Source organism: Anomaloglossus baeobatrachus, chromosome 3, assembly GCF_048569485.1.
Source record: "Anomaloglossus baeobatrachus isolate aAnoBae1 chromosome 3, aAnoBae1.hap1, whole genome shotgun sequence".
In the NCBI taxonomy this organism is placed as follows: domain Eukaryota; kingdom Metazoa; phylum Chordata; class Amphibia; order Anura; family Aromobatidae; genus Anomaloglossus; species Anomaloglossus baeobatrachus.
The window spans coordinates 648,619,262-648,641,998 of NC_134355.1; the positions used below are offsets into that span (position 1 = coordinate 648,619,262).

Here is a 22,737-nt window from a genome sequence, read left to right on the forward strand (position 1 = left end):
TCTCCTTCAGCTTTTGCACTAAACTGGCTATATTTGGTTACCCAGGGGGTGTATATGCTCGGAGGGAGGAGCTACACTTTTTAGTGTAGTACTTTGTGTGTCCTCCGGAGGCAGAAGCTATACACCCATGGTCTGGGTCTCCCATTACGGAACTATAAGAAAAAGAATTTACGGTAAGTAAACAAAATTCTCTTTTTTGTAGAGGAGCCTTGAATGATAGCACCTTCTTGATCACAAGGTGAAGTGGGAATCTGCCCAGCTGTACTGGGCAGGCACTGTTTCATGTGGTCTGATGGACTTGGAGAATCTGCTTCCTAAACTCTAGGTGGCATATTTCTGTTGACCCAGCGTGCAACTTTTACCATTTTGGATATGAGACTGGACCCCAGACTTCACTGCTATAGAGAAGGATTGAAGCAAAGATGGTATTAAAGATTTTTAGCCAGACGGTTACAGGTGTCTTGAGCTTGTACAGACATCTTCTGATGGCATAGAAGGCTTCGTACACCTTGTCTTTCAACAGCTCTATGGCTTGCTTAAAGCTTCCTGATTGGCTGAGTTCTAGGCCAAAGTAGGTGTACGTGTTTGTTTCTGTAAGAGGCCAGTTGTCTCTCATGAACGGGGTATGGCCAGCAGCTTTCTGCGTTCTTCTCTGGAACACCATGATGTTCATTTTTTTTCCGAATTAATTGGCAATGCCCATGCGGTGCTGAAGCTCCCTAGGATTTTCAGATCATCTTGGAGGCCTCACTCAGTTGGTGGTAACTGCACGAGATCATCAGCATACTGCAGAAATGTCACTTCTGTGTTATGGAGGATAAGTCCTAGTGCTGAGGAGGACTCCAGAGCCGCCGCCAGCTCATTGATTTAATTGTTCAAGAACGTTGGACTAAGGCGGCCTTTGCACACTACGACATCGCAGGTGCGATGTCGGTGGGGTCAAATTGAAAGTGACGCACATCCGGCATCGCATGCGACATCGTAGTGTGTAAAGCCTAGATGATACGATTAACGAGCGCAAAAGCGTCGTAATCGTATCATCGGTGCAGCGTCGGCGTAATCCATAATTACGCTGACGCGACGGTCCAATGTTGTTCCACGCTCCTGCGGCAGCACACATCGCTGTGTCTGAAGTCGCAGGAGCGAGGAACATCTCCTACCGGCATCACCGCGGCTTCCGTAGGATATGCGGAAGGAAGGAGGTGGGCGGGATGTTTACATCCTGCTCATCTCCGCCCCTCCGCTCCTATTGGCCGCCTGCCGTGTGACGTCGCAGTGACGCCGCGCGACCCGCCCCCTTAATAAGGTCGCCCCCTTAATGGTCGCCGGCCAGAGCGACGGTCGCAGGGCAGGTGAGTGCATGTGAAGCCGGCGTAGCGATAATTTTCGCTACGCCAGCTTTCACAAGATATTGTACCTGCGACGGGGGCGGGGACTATCGGCTTGCGATGCCGCAACGTGCAAAGCCCGCCTAAGGCTGCAGCCCTATCTAACTTCTCAGCTCTGATGGAAATAGGCCATACTCCTTCCATTTACCCTCACTCTGCAGCTGTTCTCAGTGTAGGAGCTTCGGATGGCATCTCATGTTTTGCTTTCTATATTGCGCTCTAGAAGTCTAGGAATAGTCCTAAATGCTACACTGAGTCGAAGGCTTTCTTGAAGTCCACACTGCAGGCATAGATATTCCCATGCTTTGTGTTATTGACGCGGTACTTGATGAGACTGTGCATGCAGGGTGTAGATGTGGTCTGTGGTGCGGTGGTGTGGCATGAGCCCTCCTTTACTTTTGCTGAGAACGTTGTGCTGGGTGAGGATTCTCTTGTTCAAGATGCAGTTGAAGAGTTTCCCCATGTTGCTACTGACACATATCCCCTGGTAGCTTACTAGGTCGTACGTCTCCCTGTTTTTGTGTATCGTGGTTATGAGGCCTTAGTTCCAGTTTTTGGGGAAATAACCAGCCTGCAGTACAATATTGAATTGTTTGCTTGGCGAACTGTATTTTAGCATTTCTGGGAAGGTTCCATCTGGCCCGCAGGCTTTTTTCTACCCTTTTATCTGTGTGATCCTTAGGCCTAAGCCACACGGCGAGAAAAACAGTGCGAGTGGAGTGCAATAAAACATCGCATTCCCCTCGGACCAATTCTAGCTTGTGTGTCAGCCCCCATAAGTGATTATTTTCTCAGCCCTAATCGGACCGAGAAAACAATCGCAGCATGCTGCGATTGTAAGCTGAGACTCTTTCTCTCGCACCCATTCAAGTGTATGGGGCGAGAGAAAAATTGCACTGCACTCGCGGTACACCGGTGTACTGCCAGTGCAGTGCGAGAATGGCAATAGCCGGCTACGCAGGAGAGAGGGAGAGAAATCCCTCCCTCCCCTCCTGAGTGCCGGCCCGCCCCCCGCAGCTGAGGTCTGCTCGCACGAACGGACCTCAGTTGCAGGGACACTCGCATGACACTCGGCTCTGCTGTACTGCCAGCATGAGCCGAGTGTCATGCCAGGGGATCGCAGTAGTCCCCGTGTGGCCCCAGCCTTACTGTTATTTCTGGCAATATGATTAGTATATAGAGAGGGTTTTGGAATTCTTTGAATTTTTCCCCCTATTTCCTACAGTTTCTTCACAAGCTCTTTTTGTGCCAGGCTCACGTCTTCAAGAACCTTTAGGCCCTGTGCGCACTGGAAAATGGAATTTTCTCAAGAAAATTCCACAGGCATTCAAAGATTACCGCACCCGCGGTAAAAAACCGCGGCAAACCGCACCCGAAAACCGCATGCGGTTTGCCACAGTTTGCTGCAGTTTTACCGCGGTATTGTTCGCGGTATTGCCGCGGTTTTGCCGCGGTTTTGCCGCGTGCGGGTTGGTACATGTGCGTTATTGCATTCAATGCAATAAAGCACATGAAAAAAAAAAGTCATTTCATTCTGAGATAGAGGAATAGATAGAGTCCCTGTGAGCACACGCTGCATTTCTCCCGAGCTGTAATGTGAGTTCACATTACCGGCCGTGGGAAATGCCCTGGAGTTACCTCTGCTGTCTCGCTGCGAGGCTGCATTCAGCCTGTGTCTGTGTCACTCGCTTCTGGTTTTATTTAAAATAAAGGATTTTTCGGTGTGTGTTTTTTTTCACTTACGGGTTGATCATGTCAGCTGTCACATAGACGCTGCCATGATCAAGCCTGGACTTAGTGGCGGCGATCCGCTGCCATTAACTCCTTATTACCTGGGTCGCCACCGCATCACTGCATCTAGAAGAGCTGGGGAGACTCCGTTACTGCCGCATAATGGATGCGACAGTCCCGGGGCAGCTGCTGCTGATATTCTCGGCTGCTGGAGGTGGGAGGGAGGTGGGGGACATTAACCCTGCCCCTCGCCCTCCCCAGCCTGAGAATACCGGGCCGCCGCTGTGTGCTTACCTCGGCTGGAAGGTAAATATACAGCGGAGCCCACATGGTTTTTTTTCTATATTTCCGTTTGATTTCTATGTGTATTCTATATGTCTGTGTGTGTCTGTGATCTGTGTGTGTTCTATGTCTGTGTGATCTGTGTGTGTTTACTCTCTGCTCCGCTTCATCTTCCTGTAATGACATCACTTCCCTGCAAAACCGCAGACAGGCGATGCACATTACCGCAGGTAAACCGCGAAATACCGCAGGGAATAACGCAGGAAAACGCAATGAACCACACAGAATTTGCTGCCTGCGTTATTCTATGCAGGATTTCACGATTACATGGCAGTCAATGGAGTGAAATCCCGCAGCGACGTGCGGAAAAGAATTGACATGCAATTGTTTTTGCTGCTGGAATCCCGCAGCAAAACATGCAGCTGTCAAAATCCGCCTAGTGCGCACAGGATTTTTTTCTCATAGGTTTTGCTGGTGATTCAGATGTTATGAACATTTTCTGCAGCGAAACATGCAGCAAATCCGCGGCAAAATCCGGTAAGTGCGCACAGGGCCTTACAAAGTCATCCCAATTGAAGTACTGGAGCCAGACTTTTCCGCTCTGGATGTGGACGTTGTTGCTTTTACAGTTGGACCCATGGTGGTACCATAGTTCCCAAACCTGTTGTCTTCAGGGGCATATTGGAGTTGTAGGAGTTTGGTGAAGATGTGGTTTGCTTTTTCTTTTTGAGGATGGATTTGTAATTCCGTTGTATGGTGTGGTAGACTTCTCTGAGTGGTATTGTGTTTTTTATTTGAGGCCATTCTTAGGACCTTCCTTATGGAATTACATTTTTTGTCAAACCAGTTGTTGGGATTATGGTTACTCGGCCTCTGGTTCCTGCATCTTTTGAGGTCAGATATTTCTGCCATAGCATAGAATGTGTCATTAAGATCCCTTTCCGCTGGTTGTACTCATGTTTTAAGTTCATACATGTTATTATGGAAGCATTGGAGCTTCTCCTTGACTTCTGGTCTGTTGATGGCATCTGTATATCTTGGACCATTTGAAGGATGGAAGCAAGTTAAAGAGGCATAGCTTCAACAGTGTTCTTCCACTTTTATTGATGGTGTCGTCATAGCATTCCTATCGGTGTAACTGGGTTGTCACAGTCGGTATCTGCTCCAAATATGTACAGTAGATATTTCCATCAGTGGTCAGGTAGTTTCTTTCCGTTCCTATTCTTACATTTAAGTTTACGGAGATGAGAACATTGCCCAGAGTCTGTAATCGGGCAGCTTTAGTCTGTAGGGTCTCAAAGCTGTCGAGATAGAAGTATGGAGAATGTAGAGGAGCTGGGTACGCTGCACAAAGGTAGATGTCAGCCCAAGAGGTGATGATGGAGTGACTTATTCTTACCCAGATGTGGCGGCCTCCACTCTCCACTGCTCTGATATTTTCATGGAGCTCCCCCTCGTACAAGACTAATATTCCTCCAGAAATCCGGCCCTGTCTGATGGTTTTGTTTTTCAATGCAGGGACCAAGATTTCCCAAAGCACCCCCCACCCCCACCCCCCGCATTCTCTGATATCTTACTTTCCGCTAGCTCTCCAGCGTTTTGGTTTTCGTCTTACTAATTGTCTTATTCCGTTCTTAACACCGTTCCAGTCCCATTCTCCACCATGTGACTAGTCGGATCGTAAAGCACTTATTTGGACCAGAAGTCGTTTTTCTTAATGTAATCCTATGAGACACATATATACAGTGGCATACAATAGTTTGGGAACCCCTAGTCAAAATTACTGGTATTGTGGACATTTAAGCAAGTTGAAGACGAAATGATCTCTAAAAGGCATAAATAAAGATAGTTCACACATTTCCTTTATATTTTAGGCAAAAAAAATGTATATTTTAATCTTTTACATTTTAAAAATTCCAAAAATCAAAATGGTCTGATCCAAAAATTTGGACACCCTTGGAGATTTATGTGCTCAGATAACTTTAACCAAGTTTTCAATCCTCAATTATCCTGTTAGGGTACTGGCTCGTTTTCTATCATCACTAATAAAGGTCAGGTGATGCAAATTTTACAGCTTTATAATAATCCAGCCTCCTTTTAACCTTGTGTCAAAAACAGCAGCCATGGGTTCCCCTAAGCAGCTGCCTAGCACTCTGAAAATGAAAATGGAGGAGGCCCACAAAGCAGGAGAAGGCTATAAGAAGATGGCAAAGTGTTTTCAAATTGCCCTTTCCTCCATTCAAAATGTAATTCAACAGGAACAATAGAGGTCTGGAAGATAAAGCAAAATTTCTGTGAGAGCTGCGCCTAAGATTGCTGGAGGTGCAAATCAGATCCCCTCCCCCCCCCACGAGGATGGTTTCTACAAATGGATAATGATCCTAAACACAGGTCAAATCCGCAATAGACTACTTCAAAAGGCGCAAGCAGAAGGTTTTACAATGGCCCTCACAGTGGCCTGATCTGACCATCATTGACAATCTGTGGCCAGACCTCAAAAGAGCAGAGCATGCAAGACGAGCCGGAAATCTCGCTGACCTGGAAGACGAGCCGGGAATCTCGCTGACCTGGAAGACGAGCCGGGAATCTCGCTGACCTGGAAGACGAGCCGGGAATCTCGCTGACCTGGAAGACGAGCCGGGAATCTCGCTGACCTGGAAGACGAGCCGGGAATCTCGCTGACCTGGAAGACGAGCCGGGAATCTCGCTGACCTGGAAGACGAGCCGGGAATCTCGCTGACCTGGAAGACGAGCCGGGAATCTCGCTGACCTGGAAGACGAGCCGGGTATCTCGCAGACCTGGAAGACGAGCCGGGTATCTCGCAGACCTGGAAGACGAGCCAGGTATCTCGCAGACCTGGAAGACGAGCCGGGTATCTCACATATCTGGAAGACGAGCCAGGTATCTCGCAGACCTGGAAGACGAACCGGGTATCTCGCACACCTGGAAGACGAACCGGGTATCTCGCAGACCTGGAAGACTAGCCGGGTATCTCGCAGACCTGGAAGACGAGCCAGGTATCTCGCAGACCTGGAAGACGAGCCGGGTATCTCACATATCTGGAAGACGAGCCAGGTATCTCGCAGACCTGGAAGACGAACCGGGTATCTCGCACACCTGGAAGACGAACCGGGTATCTCGCACACCTGGAAGACGAACCGGGTTTCTCGCACACCTGGAAGACGAGCCGGGAATCTCGCAGACCTGGAAGACGAGCCAAGAATCTCGCACACCTGGAAGACGAGCCGGGAATCTCGCACACCTGGAAGACGAGCCGGGAATCTCGCACACCTGGAAGACGAGCCGGGAATCTCGCACACCTGGAAGACGAGCCGGGAATCTCGCACACCTGGAAGACGAGCCGGGAATCTCGCACACTTGGAAGACGAGCCGGGAATCTCGCAGACCTGGAAGACGAGCCGGGAATCTCGCAAACCTGGAAGACGAGGCGGCAATCTCGCACACCTGGAAGACGAGCCGGGAATCTCGCACACCTGGAAGACGAGGCGGCAATCTCGCACACCTGGAAGATTTTTCCAAGAATGAATGGAGTAAAATCCTTCAAACAAAAATTTAAAGACTCTTGGCTTCTACAAATAGCATTTACACGCTGTGATACTTGTCAAAGGGGGTGCTTCTAGGTACTAACCACGCAGGATTCCCAAACGTTTGCATCAGCCTATTTGACTTTTTTGTTAATTTTAAAATATAAAAGATGAAAATCAATGTATTTATTTTTTTGCTTCAGATACAAAGGAAAAGTGTCATCTTTAACTTCATTTCATCTTCAACTTAAAGGGAACTTGTCACCACTTTTTTGGCTTATAAGCTGCGACCACCACCACCGGGCTCTTATATACAGCATTCTAGCATGCTGTATATAAGAGCCCAGGCCGCAGTGAGAACATAAAAAACACTTTATAATACTCCCCTAACGGTCGCTCGGTTGGCCATATGGGCGTCTCCGTTGTCCGGTGTCAGCGCTGCCTCTTTCGGCCATCCTCGTCCTCTTTCTGAGGCCTGTGTGCATGACGCGTCTACGTCATACACACTCGCCGGTCCTGCGCAGGCGCGCTACAATACTTTGATCTGCTCTGCTCAGGACCTGAATGCCGGCGAGTGTGCATGACGTAGGACGCATCATGCACCGCGGCTAGAGAAGGAGGAACACAAAGATGGCCAAAAGAGGCTGCGCCGGCACCGGATAATGGAGACGCCCATATGGTCAACCAAGCGACCGTTTGGTAAGTATTATAAAGTGTTTTTTATGTTCTCACAGTGGCCTGGGCTCTTATATACAGCATGTTTGAATGCTGTATATAAGAGCTTGGTGGTGGTGGCCGTAGCTTATAGGGCAAAAAAGTAATGACCGGTTCCCTTTAATTAATTGTTCACAGTAACAGTAATTTTGAAAAGGGGTGCCCAAACTTTTGCATGCCACTGTATTGATTTTAAAAATCCATTTCACAATTTAACCTATGAGACTTTTAATGTTTTGAATTGAGAGTGTGATTTTCGGTCCATGTGACACTTATATTCTGGCCAGTATCATTGGTCAGTCACATGGTGCAGAATAAGACCAAGGGGATGCTGGAAACTAAAGAGGACTGATCGGGAAGTACATTAAAGAGAACCTATCCAGTCCTCTATGCCCTCCAACCCAGCAGCCTTGATACCTATAATATATTTGATACCCAAATTCCCTGCCTAACCAGCCCTGCATAATGCTATTCACTAATATGAATGTTTAAAACTACAACTTATAAACCTCGCTGTCCTTATGCTAATGTACATTTGCTGTCCCCTAGTTCAGCCGTTGCGCTCCGCTCCAGCACACAAGGGCCGGCGGCTCGCTGAGGACAGTCTCATTAAATATTAAACGCGCTGCAGTCTTGTGATGCGGCTTTCGCTGTACATGAGAATTTGTACAGGTGACTTCACAGTTCAATGACAAACATGAACTTTAGCGTTCAGGATGCTTTATTTTTATGACCTGTTGGGGTCATTAGCAGGTTAATGGGTTAATTATTAAAATGCAAGCGGAGCTTTCCTGTGGTCAAAAGTTGCACAAACACCCAGGGCCAGGTACGGCGCAGCACAGCAGCACGGCGTGTTGTCAAGCAGGTGTTCTGCGCAACGTTTCTGTGTATATTCATTATTGTTGTCTGCCCGTTATTCTTTATATTGTCGTACACTTAATTTCCAAAAACTGAAAGTCATTACAAGCCGCTTCTCCATGCGAGCGCGCTGTTGTTACCTTCCTAGTGACAGATGTCCACATCCTTTCAGCTATTGATTAGCCATCAAGTCCTATGTCACCAATGTGGACCGTATGGAGGGACTACAGGACCAAAGAAAAATATAGAGTCCAAGAAAACCTTTAATCTTACAAAGGATCCTTATCAGGTCCTGTTAAGGGGGGCATAAATTTACAGTGATGCAACCATCGGCATTAGGACAGATCCATAGACTCGAAAGTAAGGAAAGATTTTTGGCTATCTACAAAGGGGGGAATGTTATGGACATGATTATAAACTATTATGAGTATTAGGAGTTATATGAAGATATCCAAAAACCAGGATTTAAGATGCTTGAACTGTGTACCACACCTATATCTGCATCTAGCAGACATCAGAAGACTCATCAGACAGTCTGGACTTTCATGTGACAAGTGAATCATGCTGAAATAGCTTAATATAAAATTATGACACATATATAGATATATATAGATAGATATATCTCCCCCCTCTCTTCCCCCCCTCTCTTCCCCCCCTCTCTTCCCCCCCCCTCTCTTCCCCCCCTCTCTTCCCCCCCTCTCTTCCCCCCCTCTCTTCCCCCCCCTCTCTTCCCCCCCCTCTCTTCCCCCCCCTCTCTCCTCCCCCCTCTCTCCCCCCCCTCTCTTCCCCCCCCTCTCTTCCCCCCCCTCTCTTCCCCCCCCTCTCTTCCCCCCCCTCTCTTCCCCCCCCTCTCTTCCCCCCCCTCTCTTCCCCCCCCTCTCTTCCCCCCCCTCTCTTCCCCCCCCCTCTCTCCCCCCCCCTCTCTTCCCCCCCCTCTCTTCCCCCCCCCTCTCTTCCCCTCTCTTACCCCCCCTCTCTCCCCCCCCTCTCTCCCCCCCCTCTCTCCCCCCCTCTCTTCCCCCCCCTCTCTTCCCCCCCCTCTCTTCCCCCCCACTCTCTTACCCCCCTCCTCTCTTACTCCCCTCCTCTCTTACCCCCCTCCTCTCTTACCCCCCTCCTCTCTTACCCCCCTCCTCTTACCCCCCTCCTCTTACCCCCCACCTCTCTTACCCCCCTCCTCTCTTACCCCCCTCCTCTCTTACCCCCCCTCTCTTACCCCCCCTCTCTTACCCCCCCCTCTTACCCCCCCTCTCTTACCCCCTCTCTCTTTCCCCCCCTCTCTTTCCCCTCCTCTCTTACCCCCCCTCTCTTTCCCCCCCTCTCTTTCCCCTCCTCTCTTACCCCCCTCTCTTCCCCCCCCTCTCTTCCCCCCCCCCTCTCTTCCCCCCCCCTCTCTTTCCCCCCCCTCTCTTTCCCCCCCCTCTCTTTCTCCCCCCCTCTCTTCCCCCCCCTCTCTTCCCCCCTCTCTTACCCCCTCTCTCTCCATATCGCAGAATAAGCTCTTTTCATAGTTTACCCAATAGGAGACGTGTTACGTATTATTGGCTCCTAGCCAACTGATTCCTTTAAATGTATGTGAACTTCCGTAATTAAACCAGTCATATTTTCTATGCAGATCCGTGTACATTTCTCTGGTCTGTATGGAAGAATAGTATGCATGCTACTAACAAATGACTCTTGATTTGGATGCAGACGGGGTTAAGGTAGATGCATAATTAGATTGCATCACTGTAAATTTATGGCCCCCTTAACAGTCCCAGCCAGCTGTGTGCAAGAAGAGTCTGATGTATTCATGATATGCACACGCCACATGCTCCTTGCTTCTGATTGGTAGATTTTTTATTTTTTGCACAGTAATTGGAAGAATGCTGCTAATTTGCAGAGAGGCAGGGGGCGTGTGCATATCATGAATACATGAGACTTTTATCTCCTAGGTCTGACAAGCATTTTTATCGAGTCTCCGAAATGACCCTATAATAAAAAAACAATTTCAGACCACTTGCCTGTCACTACAATATGCCACATAAAGATGCTCTATAAATTGCATGGGGCTGACTTTATGGGTTGTCCGATGGAAGAAAAAAAAACATTTCTAAATTGTAGAGGCACTTCCTTGTAAGTAGGGTTCACACATCCGTAAGTCAAAGGCTTAGTACGTACCGGATGTGGCTCTCCTGACCCAAGCTTGACCGTTTCATACAGGACTATGGGGGCCGATGAGTTCAATTCACAATCTGGGACACACTGATGTGTGATTGCGGCCTTAAAGAGGTCGTCTACTACTTTTTTCATTGATGGTCTAACCCAGTGTTTCCCAAATTCCAGTCCCCATGGCTCCGAACAAGTCATGTTTTCAGGATTTCCTTACTATTGAACAGGTGATGGAATCATTATCAAGGCATCACCGAGGACTGGAGTTTGCGAACCACTGGTCTAACCGTAGGTATAGTCATCAACGTCTCTTCAGCTGGGGTCCGACACGCCGCACCTCTGCCAATCAACTGTTCTTGGTGCCAGCAGCAGTAGCTGGAAATACTCAGTTCCAGGGGCTACTCAGTCTTCTGATAACGGCCGTGTACTGCACATCTGCCTTCCATTGCTTTGAATGGGAGTCGGATGTGCAGATCCTGGAAGCAGCCGCTACCAGAAGACAGGGCAACTCAAGATCTCAGTATTTCCTGCTGCCGGCTGCTGCACTAAAGACACCTGAGGACTGACACCCGGCACCCCTGTCAATCAGACATTGATGACCTATCCTAAGGATAGGCCATCAATGTAAAAGTAGTGGATAACCCCTTTAAAATAGAGTTGGATGCTCAAACGCCGCCCCATTCGTTCTTTAAAAGGCTGCTACAAAAAGTGTAGCACAGCGCTCTAGCAGTCCCATTGAGAATGATTGGCGCAGCGGTCGCGCTTGTGCACTGCCTCTCCTTTATAACAGAGATGGAAGTTTCTGTCCCCTTTGTCTATCAGCCGTCGGACCCTGCCGATCTAGACATTATTACTAGTGATGAGCGGATAGTACCGTGCTTGATACTAGGAACAAAGCAGTTGGACGTTCGGATGGGCGCGACTTGAGTACCGGAGCATAATGAAAGTTAATGGGGGCCTCCAGCATTTTTCCGGAAGATTTTCCGGAAAAATGGTGTAATTTCCCATTGATTTTGATTATACTCGGGTAATCTAATTTTGCCCGTGCAAGCATCCAACTGCTGGTTACAAGTACCGAGCACCCGAGCATGGTAGTGCTCGCTTATCACTAGTTACGAGTACTGAGCACCCGAGCTTGCTAGTGCCCGCTCATCACTAGTTACGAGTACTGAGCACCCGAGCTTGGTAGTGCCCGCTCATCACTAGTTACCAGTACTGAGCACCCGAGCTTGGTAGTGCCCGCTCATCACTAGTTACGAGTACTGAGCACCCGAGCTTGGTAGTGCCCGCTCATCACTAGTTACGAGTACTGAGCACCCGAGCTTGGTAGTGCCCGCTCATCACTAGTTACGAGTACTGAGCACCCGAGCTTGGTAGTGCTCGCTCATCACTAGTTACGAGTACTGAGCACCCGAGCATGGTAGTGCTCGCTTATCACTAGTTACGAGTACTGAGCACCCGAGCTTGGTAGTGCCCGCTCATCACTAGTTACCAGTACTGAGCACCCGAGCTTGGTAGTGCCCGCTCATCACTAGTTACGAGTACTGAGCACCCGAGCTTGGTAGTGCCCGCTCATCACTAGTTACGAGTACTGAGCACCCGAGCTTGGTAGTGCTCGCTCATCACTAGTTACGAGTACTGAGCACCTGAGCATGGTAGTGCCCGCTCATCACTAGTTACGAGTACTGAGCACCCGAGCTTGGTAGTGCCCGCTCATCACTGGGTATTACCTCTCCTATGTATTGGTGATAAAAAAAATTTCCACCGGACAAAGATGAGTCAACCATTTTTTTTTTTTATGCTTCAGAACAGAAATCTCCCAGCATTGCTGGATCCGGATTGCTGATATCCATTCTGACCAGTGGTCTTTGTACATCGCCATTGTCTGTGTGTAAGATAGAAGTGCTTCCGATAACCACAAATTATACAACACCCTCGGTTCTTTCACTTAGCATTTTAGCAAGGACCTAGCTGATAAAACCAGCCAATACCATCTGATGTGACCAAGCGGCACTGCAGGTAAATATCCGGTGCTCCCTGTGATGATACTTATGGTGTTTACCTTCCCTCCATAGGAGAGCAGGCAAGAACCTTCTTCTTACAATCGGGGCTACCGCCGGCTGTCCTAGCGGAAATATGGTAAGATTTATTTTTTTTGTTCATTTTCGATCACCCCACTGACAATAAGGCGATATTGGTAATGTAATGTTTGGTTGTTTATGATTTGCGGTATGATGACCTCATTACAGGACATTATACACATCAGTCATAGTTATGGGCAATCAGGAATGATTACCTGCAAAATTGTCACTATGAAAGCTATTGCCGATCGGGAGCAGCGTCGTGTTGTTCTAACAAGACTTGTCAGAGTCCGGAAGTGTTGTCATAAGACCGTCAGGTAAAGCAACTGCAGCCTTAATCTTTCACGACCTTCAGATTTTTGTTTTTTTTCCTTTCTTCTTTTCAACAGCCTTATTTTCATTTTTTATTTTTCCTTAGAGCTAGCCATAAGACTTTTGTTGTTTTTTTTTTTTTTTTATGGGGAGTTGTAGCCTTGAATAAAATCATTTATTTTACCATATAATATCCTGAGAAAAGGGGGAAGCAACATTCCAATTGTAATGTTTTGGTAAGGGGGGGAGGGGGGTTCTCCCTTTCTGTACTACTGTATAGAGTAATTGACAATTTCCTATAAAGCTATGTGCTCCACAAGAAAACTAAAATGCCAAAAATGCGAAAGCGCTGACATGTTTAATCCATCAGCTCCCTACCATCAAGTCATCGGGAATGGGTGTAGGTGCTTCGCGAGCCTCTGCACAAGTGGTCTGACAACCTGTACATTTAATGCTGCTGTGAGTGATTGATAGTTGCATTTAAATGGTTAAACAGTAGTTATCAGAGCAGGCACCAGTGTCACACCAGTAATGATTAGGTAGTAGAGACAAGTGTGCACCTGAGTATTCACTAGGCTAATCCCTGTTCCCAAGATTACCCCTAAAGGTGGAGATGTCTGGGTCTCATGCCTGGCTAACGTCCTGGAAACAACTCACCTAAATGTCCCCTCCGTCGGGTGCGGAAAGGGGCAGGAGAGCAAGGGAACACAGGAAAGGCAATATTTATGACAGGGCTCCAAGATCTTCTCTATTTGGAAGCTGCCCTGCTGCTAAAGGAATAAACCCCTCTGCTAAGAAGAGGAGAGCTCCCTCACCGTGGTCAGAATAGAAAAATCTATATCTGGCATGGAGTGAAGTCAGGGGTGGGTAGATATAGCGGAATGGAGAGGTAATCACAAACTGCAGCTGAAATGAAGGCCAAAGCCAGCAGCGAAAGGGTTCTTAACCCATCAGCATAGCAGAAACAGTACATCCGCAAACAGTTAGAGCTTAACAGAAGGCTTGCTGTCATTTAAACGCTGAGACCTCCTGACCCCAGGTCCCCCAGAGGTGACATCAGGACACGACACTCGCACATGACAACCAGTCGCTGCTATTATAGGCAGATGGTGGCTGTATAACACATCCAACATCTGCTTGGGTTGGAGCGGGCTCAGCTCCACACACCCCACATGTGACCTGTGATATAAATATGTCACATGTCCTTAAGTGATTACAACAAATGTTTTGGTCTGAAAATGATCTGATATTCTTTAAAAAAAAAACAAAAAAAAAAACAATTAATCCTGAAATCTTGCAGTCTTCTCTCTCTCCTGTTCTATAGAGATAATTTCTCATTACCCCGCTCAAGACAATGATACCAATATATTGTTCACTCATGATCTGCCGCCATTCATCATAATGATGGACACATCTCGCCTCCTCCTCCTCCCTGCAGAATGACCTCTGCACAGGTCACAGAGCATGCTCACGATAGAAGTCAATGTGTCATCTCTAGGCTGTTATTTATAAAACAAATGTCTAGATGCTGAGGTAAAATAGTCGACCACCAGACAGAAAATATAAAAAAAAAATCTGTAGTCATAAAATAAAAAATAGATTAAATAGAGACAAACCTTCACCAGGCTGTTGCCCAGGATCATATACGATATGTAATGCATTTAGAAAGTTTTCCAGCCTATTCTCTATATGTACATGCATAAACTGTAAACTAGTGGCTAAAGGTGGACATATTTTATTTTGGACCGTCTTTTGGTTTTAGTAGAAAACGTTGAAGCAAATTTGCAAAAATTAACTTTTCTGTTTACAGTGCCTGAGCAGACCAGTGTGTCTCCATGGCAACAGACTACAAACAAACCCGGCGTAGTCTGACCCGGCCGTCATATTATTTGTTAATCCCCGTTCTGCTATTTTACCGATATCAGAAGAGGGGAAGCAGGAACCTCAGTGAGGCGTGAATGAAACATTACATTGGGACGGTTTGTAGTGTGTAAACCTCAACATGCATAAGTCTGCATTGGGGCTGTATTTTGTTCCTGCCCCGTATGCTCCCTATATGCTCAGTATCTTGTCCATTGTAGTCAATGAAGCACAGAGCATTACTCTTCTTTGCATGGAGTAGGGCTACATTCACACTGTGACGTTTTCCTTTCCTTTTCGTATATACATCGGAAGGTTCCCAACACATATCAAATGTATCAGTAAACCCCATTTTCCCAGCCAAGTCCAAAGGGCTCTCCTTCTGGGCTCAGTTGGTCTGATATATGTCAGTATCCATTTTTTTAGCTGTATGAAATAGCGCTATTCAATAGAGAGGCATTTTGCTACTTAAAAAACTTTCTGGATTTTACATATTTTTTTTTTTTTTATATAAAGGGAATGCGCCATCAGTAAATCTATCTATCCTGCAATTTCATATTGGCCCCTATGCCTAATACTAAACTCATACTTTCAGTTCTGTGCAGATGGCTTTTGAGCAGCATCACTTTCATCATGTGCTGTATTACAATGACCCATGTCACCACCTCTATATAAAATGGATAACCCAATATCCACCATTCACAATAGGCAATGTCACAGCTCACCTCCTCGTGTACAATGACTGATAATATCTCTATATAAAGTAGACAACACAAGATCCACCATTCACACTAGGCAAGTCACAGCTCACCTCTTCCCCTTCCTGTACAATGACTGATAATACCTCTATATACAGTAGATAACACCGGATCCACCATTCACAATAGGTGATGTCACAGCTCACCTCCTCCTGTACAATGACTGATAATACCTCTATATACAGTAGATAACACAGGATCCACCATTCACAATAGGTGATGTCACAGCTCACCTCCTCCTGTACAATGACTGATAATACCTCTATATACAGTAGATAACACAGGATCCTCCATTCACAATAGGTGATATCACAGCTCAACTCCTCTTCCTCTTGTACAGTGACTGATAACATTTCTATATACAGTGTATAACACAGGAACTACCATTCACAATAGGTGATGTCACAGCTCACCTCCTCCTCCTCCTGTACAGTGTCGGTGTACTGCTGTGACTTTTTCCCAGGAATTCTCCAGTGTACATTGCGAGTGTTGTGTAACTTCCCTCCCAGGCAGAAGTGTGAATTCCGGTATTTACATGATGACTCTTCGCTTGTCACGAGCAGTGATGGAGGTTACGTGTTAATGATTTGTCTTCTACTTAATGTCTTGGAAGGAGCCTGTCCGACCTGAACAAAGATGGGAAAATGGACCAGCTGGAGTTCTCCATCGCAATGAAGCTGATCAAACTGAAGCTGCAGGGTCAGACGTTGCCAATGATCCTCCCGCCAGTCATGAAGCAGCCGCCAGTCTTCTCGCCATTAATGTCTTCCCGCTTTGGTGTGTTTTCTGTGCTCAGGATCCCCTGATGTTATGTCTGTTTATTTTCCTAGAATTTGTTTTTTCTCTATTCTCCATACATGCTTCATGGTATAGAGCAAATGGGGCGAAGCAGTACGAAATATGGTTAGGTGAGAATATGGCACATGGAGTTACCTAAAGCCACTTATTGGCGGCAGTTACATTGGCTAACCTACAAAAGGACCAGCATCTTGGTTGTACTCTCCACCACAAGCAGCCATAACTTTGTAGTGGCACCATTGGAGGAGCGCAGGGGCACTGAATCTTGCCGGATCCCGCCATCCGAACAGCTTCTGAGCAGCGCTTACAAACTTCATAGAAAAGAAGTTGTAAGCACGGTGCTTTTCAACAGTGCAAAAATGGTTACAATTTTTGAAGCCAATGAGACAACCCCTTTAAGGTCTGAAACAAACGGCATGAAAATCTGTGTTTTTATATATATATATATATATATATATATATATATACATATATATATATATATATATATATATATATATATATATATATATATACACAAGTGGAGTGAGATAAAACATCGCATTCCACTCGGACCAATATTAGCCTGTGTGCCAGCACCCATGAGCGATTTATTTTCTCAGCCCTAATCGGACCGATAAAACAATCGCAGCATGCTGCGGGTGCAATGTGATCCTTTTTCCTCTTGCACCCATTCAAGTGTATGGGGCGAGAGAAAAATCACACTGCACTTGCAGTACACCAGTGTACTGCGAGTGTAGGGCGAGAATGGCAATAGCCGGCTACAGAGGAGAGAGGGAGATAAATCCCTCCCTCACCTCCGCAGTGCCATCCCTCCCCTCCTCAGAGCCGGCCTGCTCCCTGCAGCTGAGGTCCGATCGCATTATCAGACCTCAGTCGCAGTGACACTCGCATGACACTCGGCTTCTGCTGTGCTGCCAGCGTGAGCCGAGTGTCATGCAAGTGTCACGGGCGGAGGAGGGGACGCTGCGCTCACCCACTGCTCGGGTCCGGCTGCTGCTGCTGCTCGGTGGTGGCTCGAGCGATGGGCCAGATCCCGGGGACTCGAGCGGCGCTCCTCGCCCGTGAGTGAAAGGGGGTGGTTTGGTTTAGGGATATTGTCCGTGACGCCACCCACGGTTGTGGTGAGGTTGTGACACCACCGCTGCTCTGGACGGGGATCCCGGGAGCGATGACAGGGAGCAGCTTGGATGTTATTTCTCCCCTCCATGGGTAAGGGGGATTGGTTGTCCCGGGGCCCGGTGAGGGGTAGGGGTGCAGGCGGGTTACGGGGCCTGGTGGGGTGCAGGGTCGCGGGGGCAGCACTGTGCCGCACGGTACGGTGGTACTCACTCAGCAAATGATCAATGCAAAGTCTCCGGTAAAACAAACGGCTGGATGGACGGGTCCCACAGACGGCTGCGGTAGCTCTCCCGGTAGGTTGATGGTGACTGCCTTTCCCTGCACCTGTGTTGTTTTTACGGTTCTAATGGCTTCCCACCGGTAACCCGCTCCCCAGCTTTGATGGATGCTGAGGGAGCCCCTTTTGCCCGCAGGCTCTGGCCCTGGGAACTGTAGCCTTGGCGGTGACTGTGTTTCCCTTTTCGGTGTGAGCTGTTGCCTTCAATCGGGTCTTGACTGCTGGGAACCCCGGAGGTTCCCTTCGCTAACGGATTTGACCATTTTTACGGCGACTCCTAGCCTGGTCGGGGTCCGTAAGCCCTGCCGAATGGTGCTGGCTTGTCTTTGCTCCCCGATCCGGTACCGGCGGGCCACCGCCCGTCCACGGTCCTTACGGTTCACTCCAATCAGCCTCTCCTGCAGACGGTCACCACCGTCTGCCAACCTTGCTGTATGTGCCCGGGCCACGCACCCGGACACGGTCAGTCTCCTCTACTACCACTTCACTTCACTCCTCAACTCAACTCCAAAACTAATCTGACTCCTTTTCCCGCCTCCAGGACTGTGAACTTCTCGGTCGGTGGGGCCAACCGTCTGGCCCACCCCCTGGTGTGGACAACAGCCCCTGGAGGGAGGCAACAAGGATTTGTGTTTGACCTTGATGTGCCTAGCCGGGGTGTGGGGTGTGTTGTTGTAGTACCTGTGACGTCCTGGCTTGTCCAGGGAGCCACACAAGAATCGCATTAGTCCCCCGTGTGGCCCCGGCCTAATACTCATTCTCTGTGTAAGGGTCTTGCGCATTGGATGACATTGATGAGTGTCTCATATAGTATACTGATATGATATATATCAGCGAGCAGGACCATTCCGCGTACTCTAGCTGGAGTGAGTAGTCGGTAAGTTACAGGTTAGCCTGCAGTTGCTCTCAGTCTGCTTCGCTCTGTGTGCTCTCTACCATGCTGCAGATAGGGGGCATCGTGTATAATTTCACAGATCCTGGAATGTCCCGATAGCATCTTTCCTAATCTAGATCCTTAGATGACCCGTGTCTTCAGCGTAATGTTGGTCCTTTTATGTTCTACGTTCAGGAATGGGAAGTATGCCAAACTTGTCCATGCCGCCATCTCTGCCCACGCTGTTACCCCTCGCACCCACCACTTCGTTGACTTCAATGAGTTCCCTGCCACCCATGCCTATGTCTCGTCCCCTGGTGCCTTCTGTCGGCTCATCATCAACATTGCCAAATGGATCGTCCTCCCTCCTGTCCTCTTTCACTGTGCCTTTGTCCTCAAGTAAGTGTCTGCAAGCTGTCTGCTTCTGTGGGCGACATATATACATGTATACGTGTATGTTATCAATTTTCTATGAAACTGAAAGTGACCATTATTAATATTAAGCAAAAAGATTATTGGTACCAAGGTCTGTGCTCTGTTTTTCTTTTACAGCCCCTCAAAGCCCCTCTATATTAAGAGCTGTATGCAGTAAACTGTATAGCTCCCCCTAGTGGTGGCTGATTCTGAGAGAAGGCGACGTCTTTTGTTTTTAAGGCTGTATGTGGAAAGTAGGGGATTTGGACACCCGGTATCCCTCCTTCCTGTTTCCATGGTCATCTTCATCATTACTTGTTATCACTTAAAGTTAAATAAAGGTGTGCGCAAAATTAATGGCCATTGATATCAATAAGATCCATTGGATGCCCATTCCAATCACAACTTGCCGTGGGAAAAAAAACTTTCAGCTCTCAGATTGAATGCACACAGACTTCATGGTCTGAGAACAGATCACAATGCACAGACTGGCCGCGGGTCTCCTGACCCAAATTTGTCAGCCTCATGGGCACTACTTATGCTGTCGAGTTTGTGTCATGGGACCTGTAATTAATTTTGTGCATCATGATCTGTACATCGCCTGCTAATCTCAGATGTGTTTGGACAAGGATTTTAAAGCAGATTTTGCTCCAAAATTCACATGAAAAAGCTTCATATACTGATGAATAAGCTTCTTAAAGCGCACCAATCACCAGAATTTTCCTATATAATCTAAAGCCAGTCCTATACTGGCACTATCAGACTGAATCTATACATACCTTTTAGTGATCAGCTCGGATGTATAGGTTTTGAAACACAAGCAAGTAAAGTTTGTAAAATGAGCAGCTTTTTGAATGACAGCAGCTGCCGATCAGATAATAGCTGGGTGGGTATTAATAGTGATTCCCGCCCCCCTGCCTGTCCATCCGCCCCCTGTTATTTATGCTAATTCTTTTATAGAAACATTTCACTAAGTGACCAGAAGGACCTGTGCTGATGTCATACCCATGTGACCAGAAGGGGTGGGGCCTCAACCAACATAGCGGATACCAGGAAGTAACATTATTTTTCTGTTGGCTGAGGCCCCACCTTTTCTGTTTTATTTTGCGTTTTTTTTTTTGTTTTTTTTTAACTTTAGTTAGAGCTGCTGAGCTGCACTCCTGTTAATATATTTGGTGCATATTTGCCATTTGATTGTTAAAAAACAAAAAGAAATTTCCACTATAATTTACATCACTCTCTGGCAAAAATCATTGTATATTAAATATTTTGGGACACAGTTGACCACGTGCCATTCGATTAATTTTCAGCTGTTTTTCTTTTTTTTTTTTTTTTTCCTGTAGAAATGACCTTAAAACCCACAAATTCCCAAAATACAGGCATGATTTTGCCTTGTGTTTTTAGTGTGATTTTACACTTCACAATTGGAGAAAATCTGCAGAAGCGCAGTGTAACCATGTCCCAATTTTTCCACATTTATAGTACTCACAGATGCATGTCTTGTGTATTTTTCAGCGCTGCCTCACAACAGCTCGCTCTCATTAATGGCCGGAGGTTTCAGTAATGCCGGTATGCAGAAGGCTCAGTCCTTGATAGATCTGGGCTCTAGCAGGTAAGAGTTTCAGGGTCTTGCATGTGACTTAAATAAAAATAAAAAATAAATCTTTATATAGCGCTAACTTATTCCGCAGCGCTTTACATTCATCAGGAACACTGTCCCCATTGGGGCTCACAATCTAGAGTCCCTATCAGTATGTTTTTGGAGTGTGGGAGGAAACCGGAGAAGCCGGAGGAAACCCACGCAAACACGGGGACAACATACAAACTCCTTGCAGATGTTGTCCTTGGTGGCATTCGAACACAGGACCCCAGCGCTGCAAGACTGCAATGCTAACCACTGAGCCACCACAAGACTGCAGTGCTAACCAGTGAGCCACCATGCCGCCCCTTTGAAGGTATATAGAAAGCTGGGTCCAGAGGGGTTGTGCAGGGCTGCCATTTTGCTGGACTGGACAGGGTCTCATTTTGGTCAGGTATTGGCACCCATCCCTTTAAGGAATCTGATAGAGGAACCCCAAGAGCATAGACCCCCTGAACAAGCAGCTTTTATTACAAGGACGGTCATTCCCTAAATTTTCCTTAAGGCGTCCACAACTGGCTAAACGCCATCCCACAGCTTACCCCTTCCACCACGAAAATGGGCTATGTGCAGGGAACAGGACCGAGGGTTAGGGCTCATTCTTGTGCTTTCCATATGCAAATAGGGTGTACGGAGAGTGAACAAATAAAGTCAATATAGTAGTCACATGAGTGTATATTTACACACGGACCAGTGATCAGCTTGTAAAAAAAAAAAATCACATTATGCACTAATTTTAATTCATATTTTGGATCAGACACTTCCATTATAAGATGATAAACAGGAGGAGAGGGAATAAATGGTGCAAATATTTTCAAAAATGTGGAACAAAGGGGGTTCAAGGGGATATACATAAAACATGAAATGGTTAAAAACATACAAAAATAAGAACTGGGTATGGGCACGTAATACACATATTTTGCAAAGTTGTAATTGAGAAAAGTGGGTACACAGAAATTAATATAAATAGGTAAATGGTATGAAGGCTGCAGGCAGAATATTATATTAAAGTGTCAGTGCACATAATACCAGAATTTCTCAGACAATAGACAATAAGATGCCTGCATGCCAAATAGTATTTTAAAGTGTCACGTGCCTAAATAGCCTAACACACAAGGCATAATAGCCATCATTAAGTGCAGGTACCCACCAATAAAGTGCAATAGTGCAGATGTCAATGGCGGAGTTGGTGGGAACTTTCCGTCCTTGGATCTGGTCGTCTGGGCCTCCGCCATGGCACTGTGGCTAACCTCCCTAGATGTGGAAGGAAAAAAAAATTGACGAGAGATTTCAACGCAAGATTGTGCGGATGGTGGAAAAAAGAACCTCGACTAACATCCAAACAAGTTCAAGCTGCCCTGCAGTCCGAGGGTACAACAGTGTCAACCCGTACTAACCGTCAGCGTCTGAATGAAAAGGGACTGTATGGTAGGATACCCAGGAAGACCCCACTTCTTACCCCGAGACATAAAAAAGCCAGGCTGGATTTTGCCAAAACTTACCTGAGAAAGCCTAAAACATTTTGGAAGAATGTTCTCTGGTCAGATGAGACAAAAGTAGAGCTTTTTGGAAAAAGCCATCAACATAGAGTTTACAGGAAAAAAAAAAGAGGCATTCAAAGAAAAGAACACGGTCCCTACAGTCAAACATGGCGGAGGTTCCCTGATGTTTTGAGGTTGCTTTGCTGCCTCTGGCACTGGACTGCTTGACCGTGTGCATGGCATTATGAAGTCTGAAGACTACCAACAAATTTTGCAGCATAATGTAGGGCCCAGTGTGAGAAAGCTGGGTCTTCCTCAGAGGTCATGGGTCTTCCAGCAGGACAATGACCCAAAACACACTTCAAAAAGCACTAGAAAATGGTTTGATAGAAAGCAGTGGAGACTACTAAAGTGGCCAGCAATGAGTCCAGACCTGAATCCCATAGAACAC

The 22,737-nt window shown here is 47.0% G+C and overlaps 1 protein-coding gene across 3 annotated transcripts in view; it reads left to right on the forward strand.

Moving 5' to 3' along the window:
• Positions 1–22,737, forward strand: part of ITSN2 (intersectin 2) — a 295,187-nt gene that overhangs the window by 47,623 nt on the left and 224,827 nt on the right. For all 3 annotated transcript variants that reach the window (XM_075341160.1, XM_075341157.1, XM_075341158.1), the window contains exons 4-7: positions 12,746–12,809; positions 16,295–16,458; positions 18,948–19,151; positions 20,682–20,778. In XM_075341160.1, coding sequence (XP_075197275.1) covers positions 12,746–12,809; positions 16,295–16,458; positions 18,948–19,151; positions 20,682–20,778 — 529 coding nt within the window. The remainder of the gene's footprint in view (positions 1–12,745; positions 12,810–16,294; positions 16,459–18,947; positions 19,152–20,681; positions 20,779–22,737) is intronic.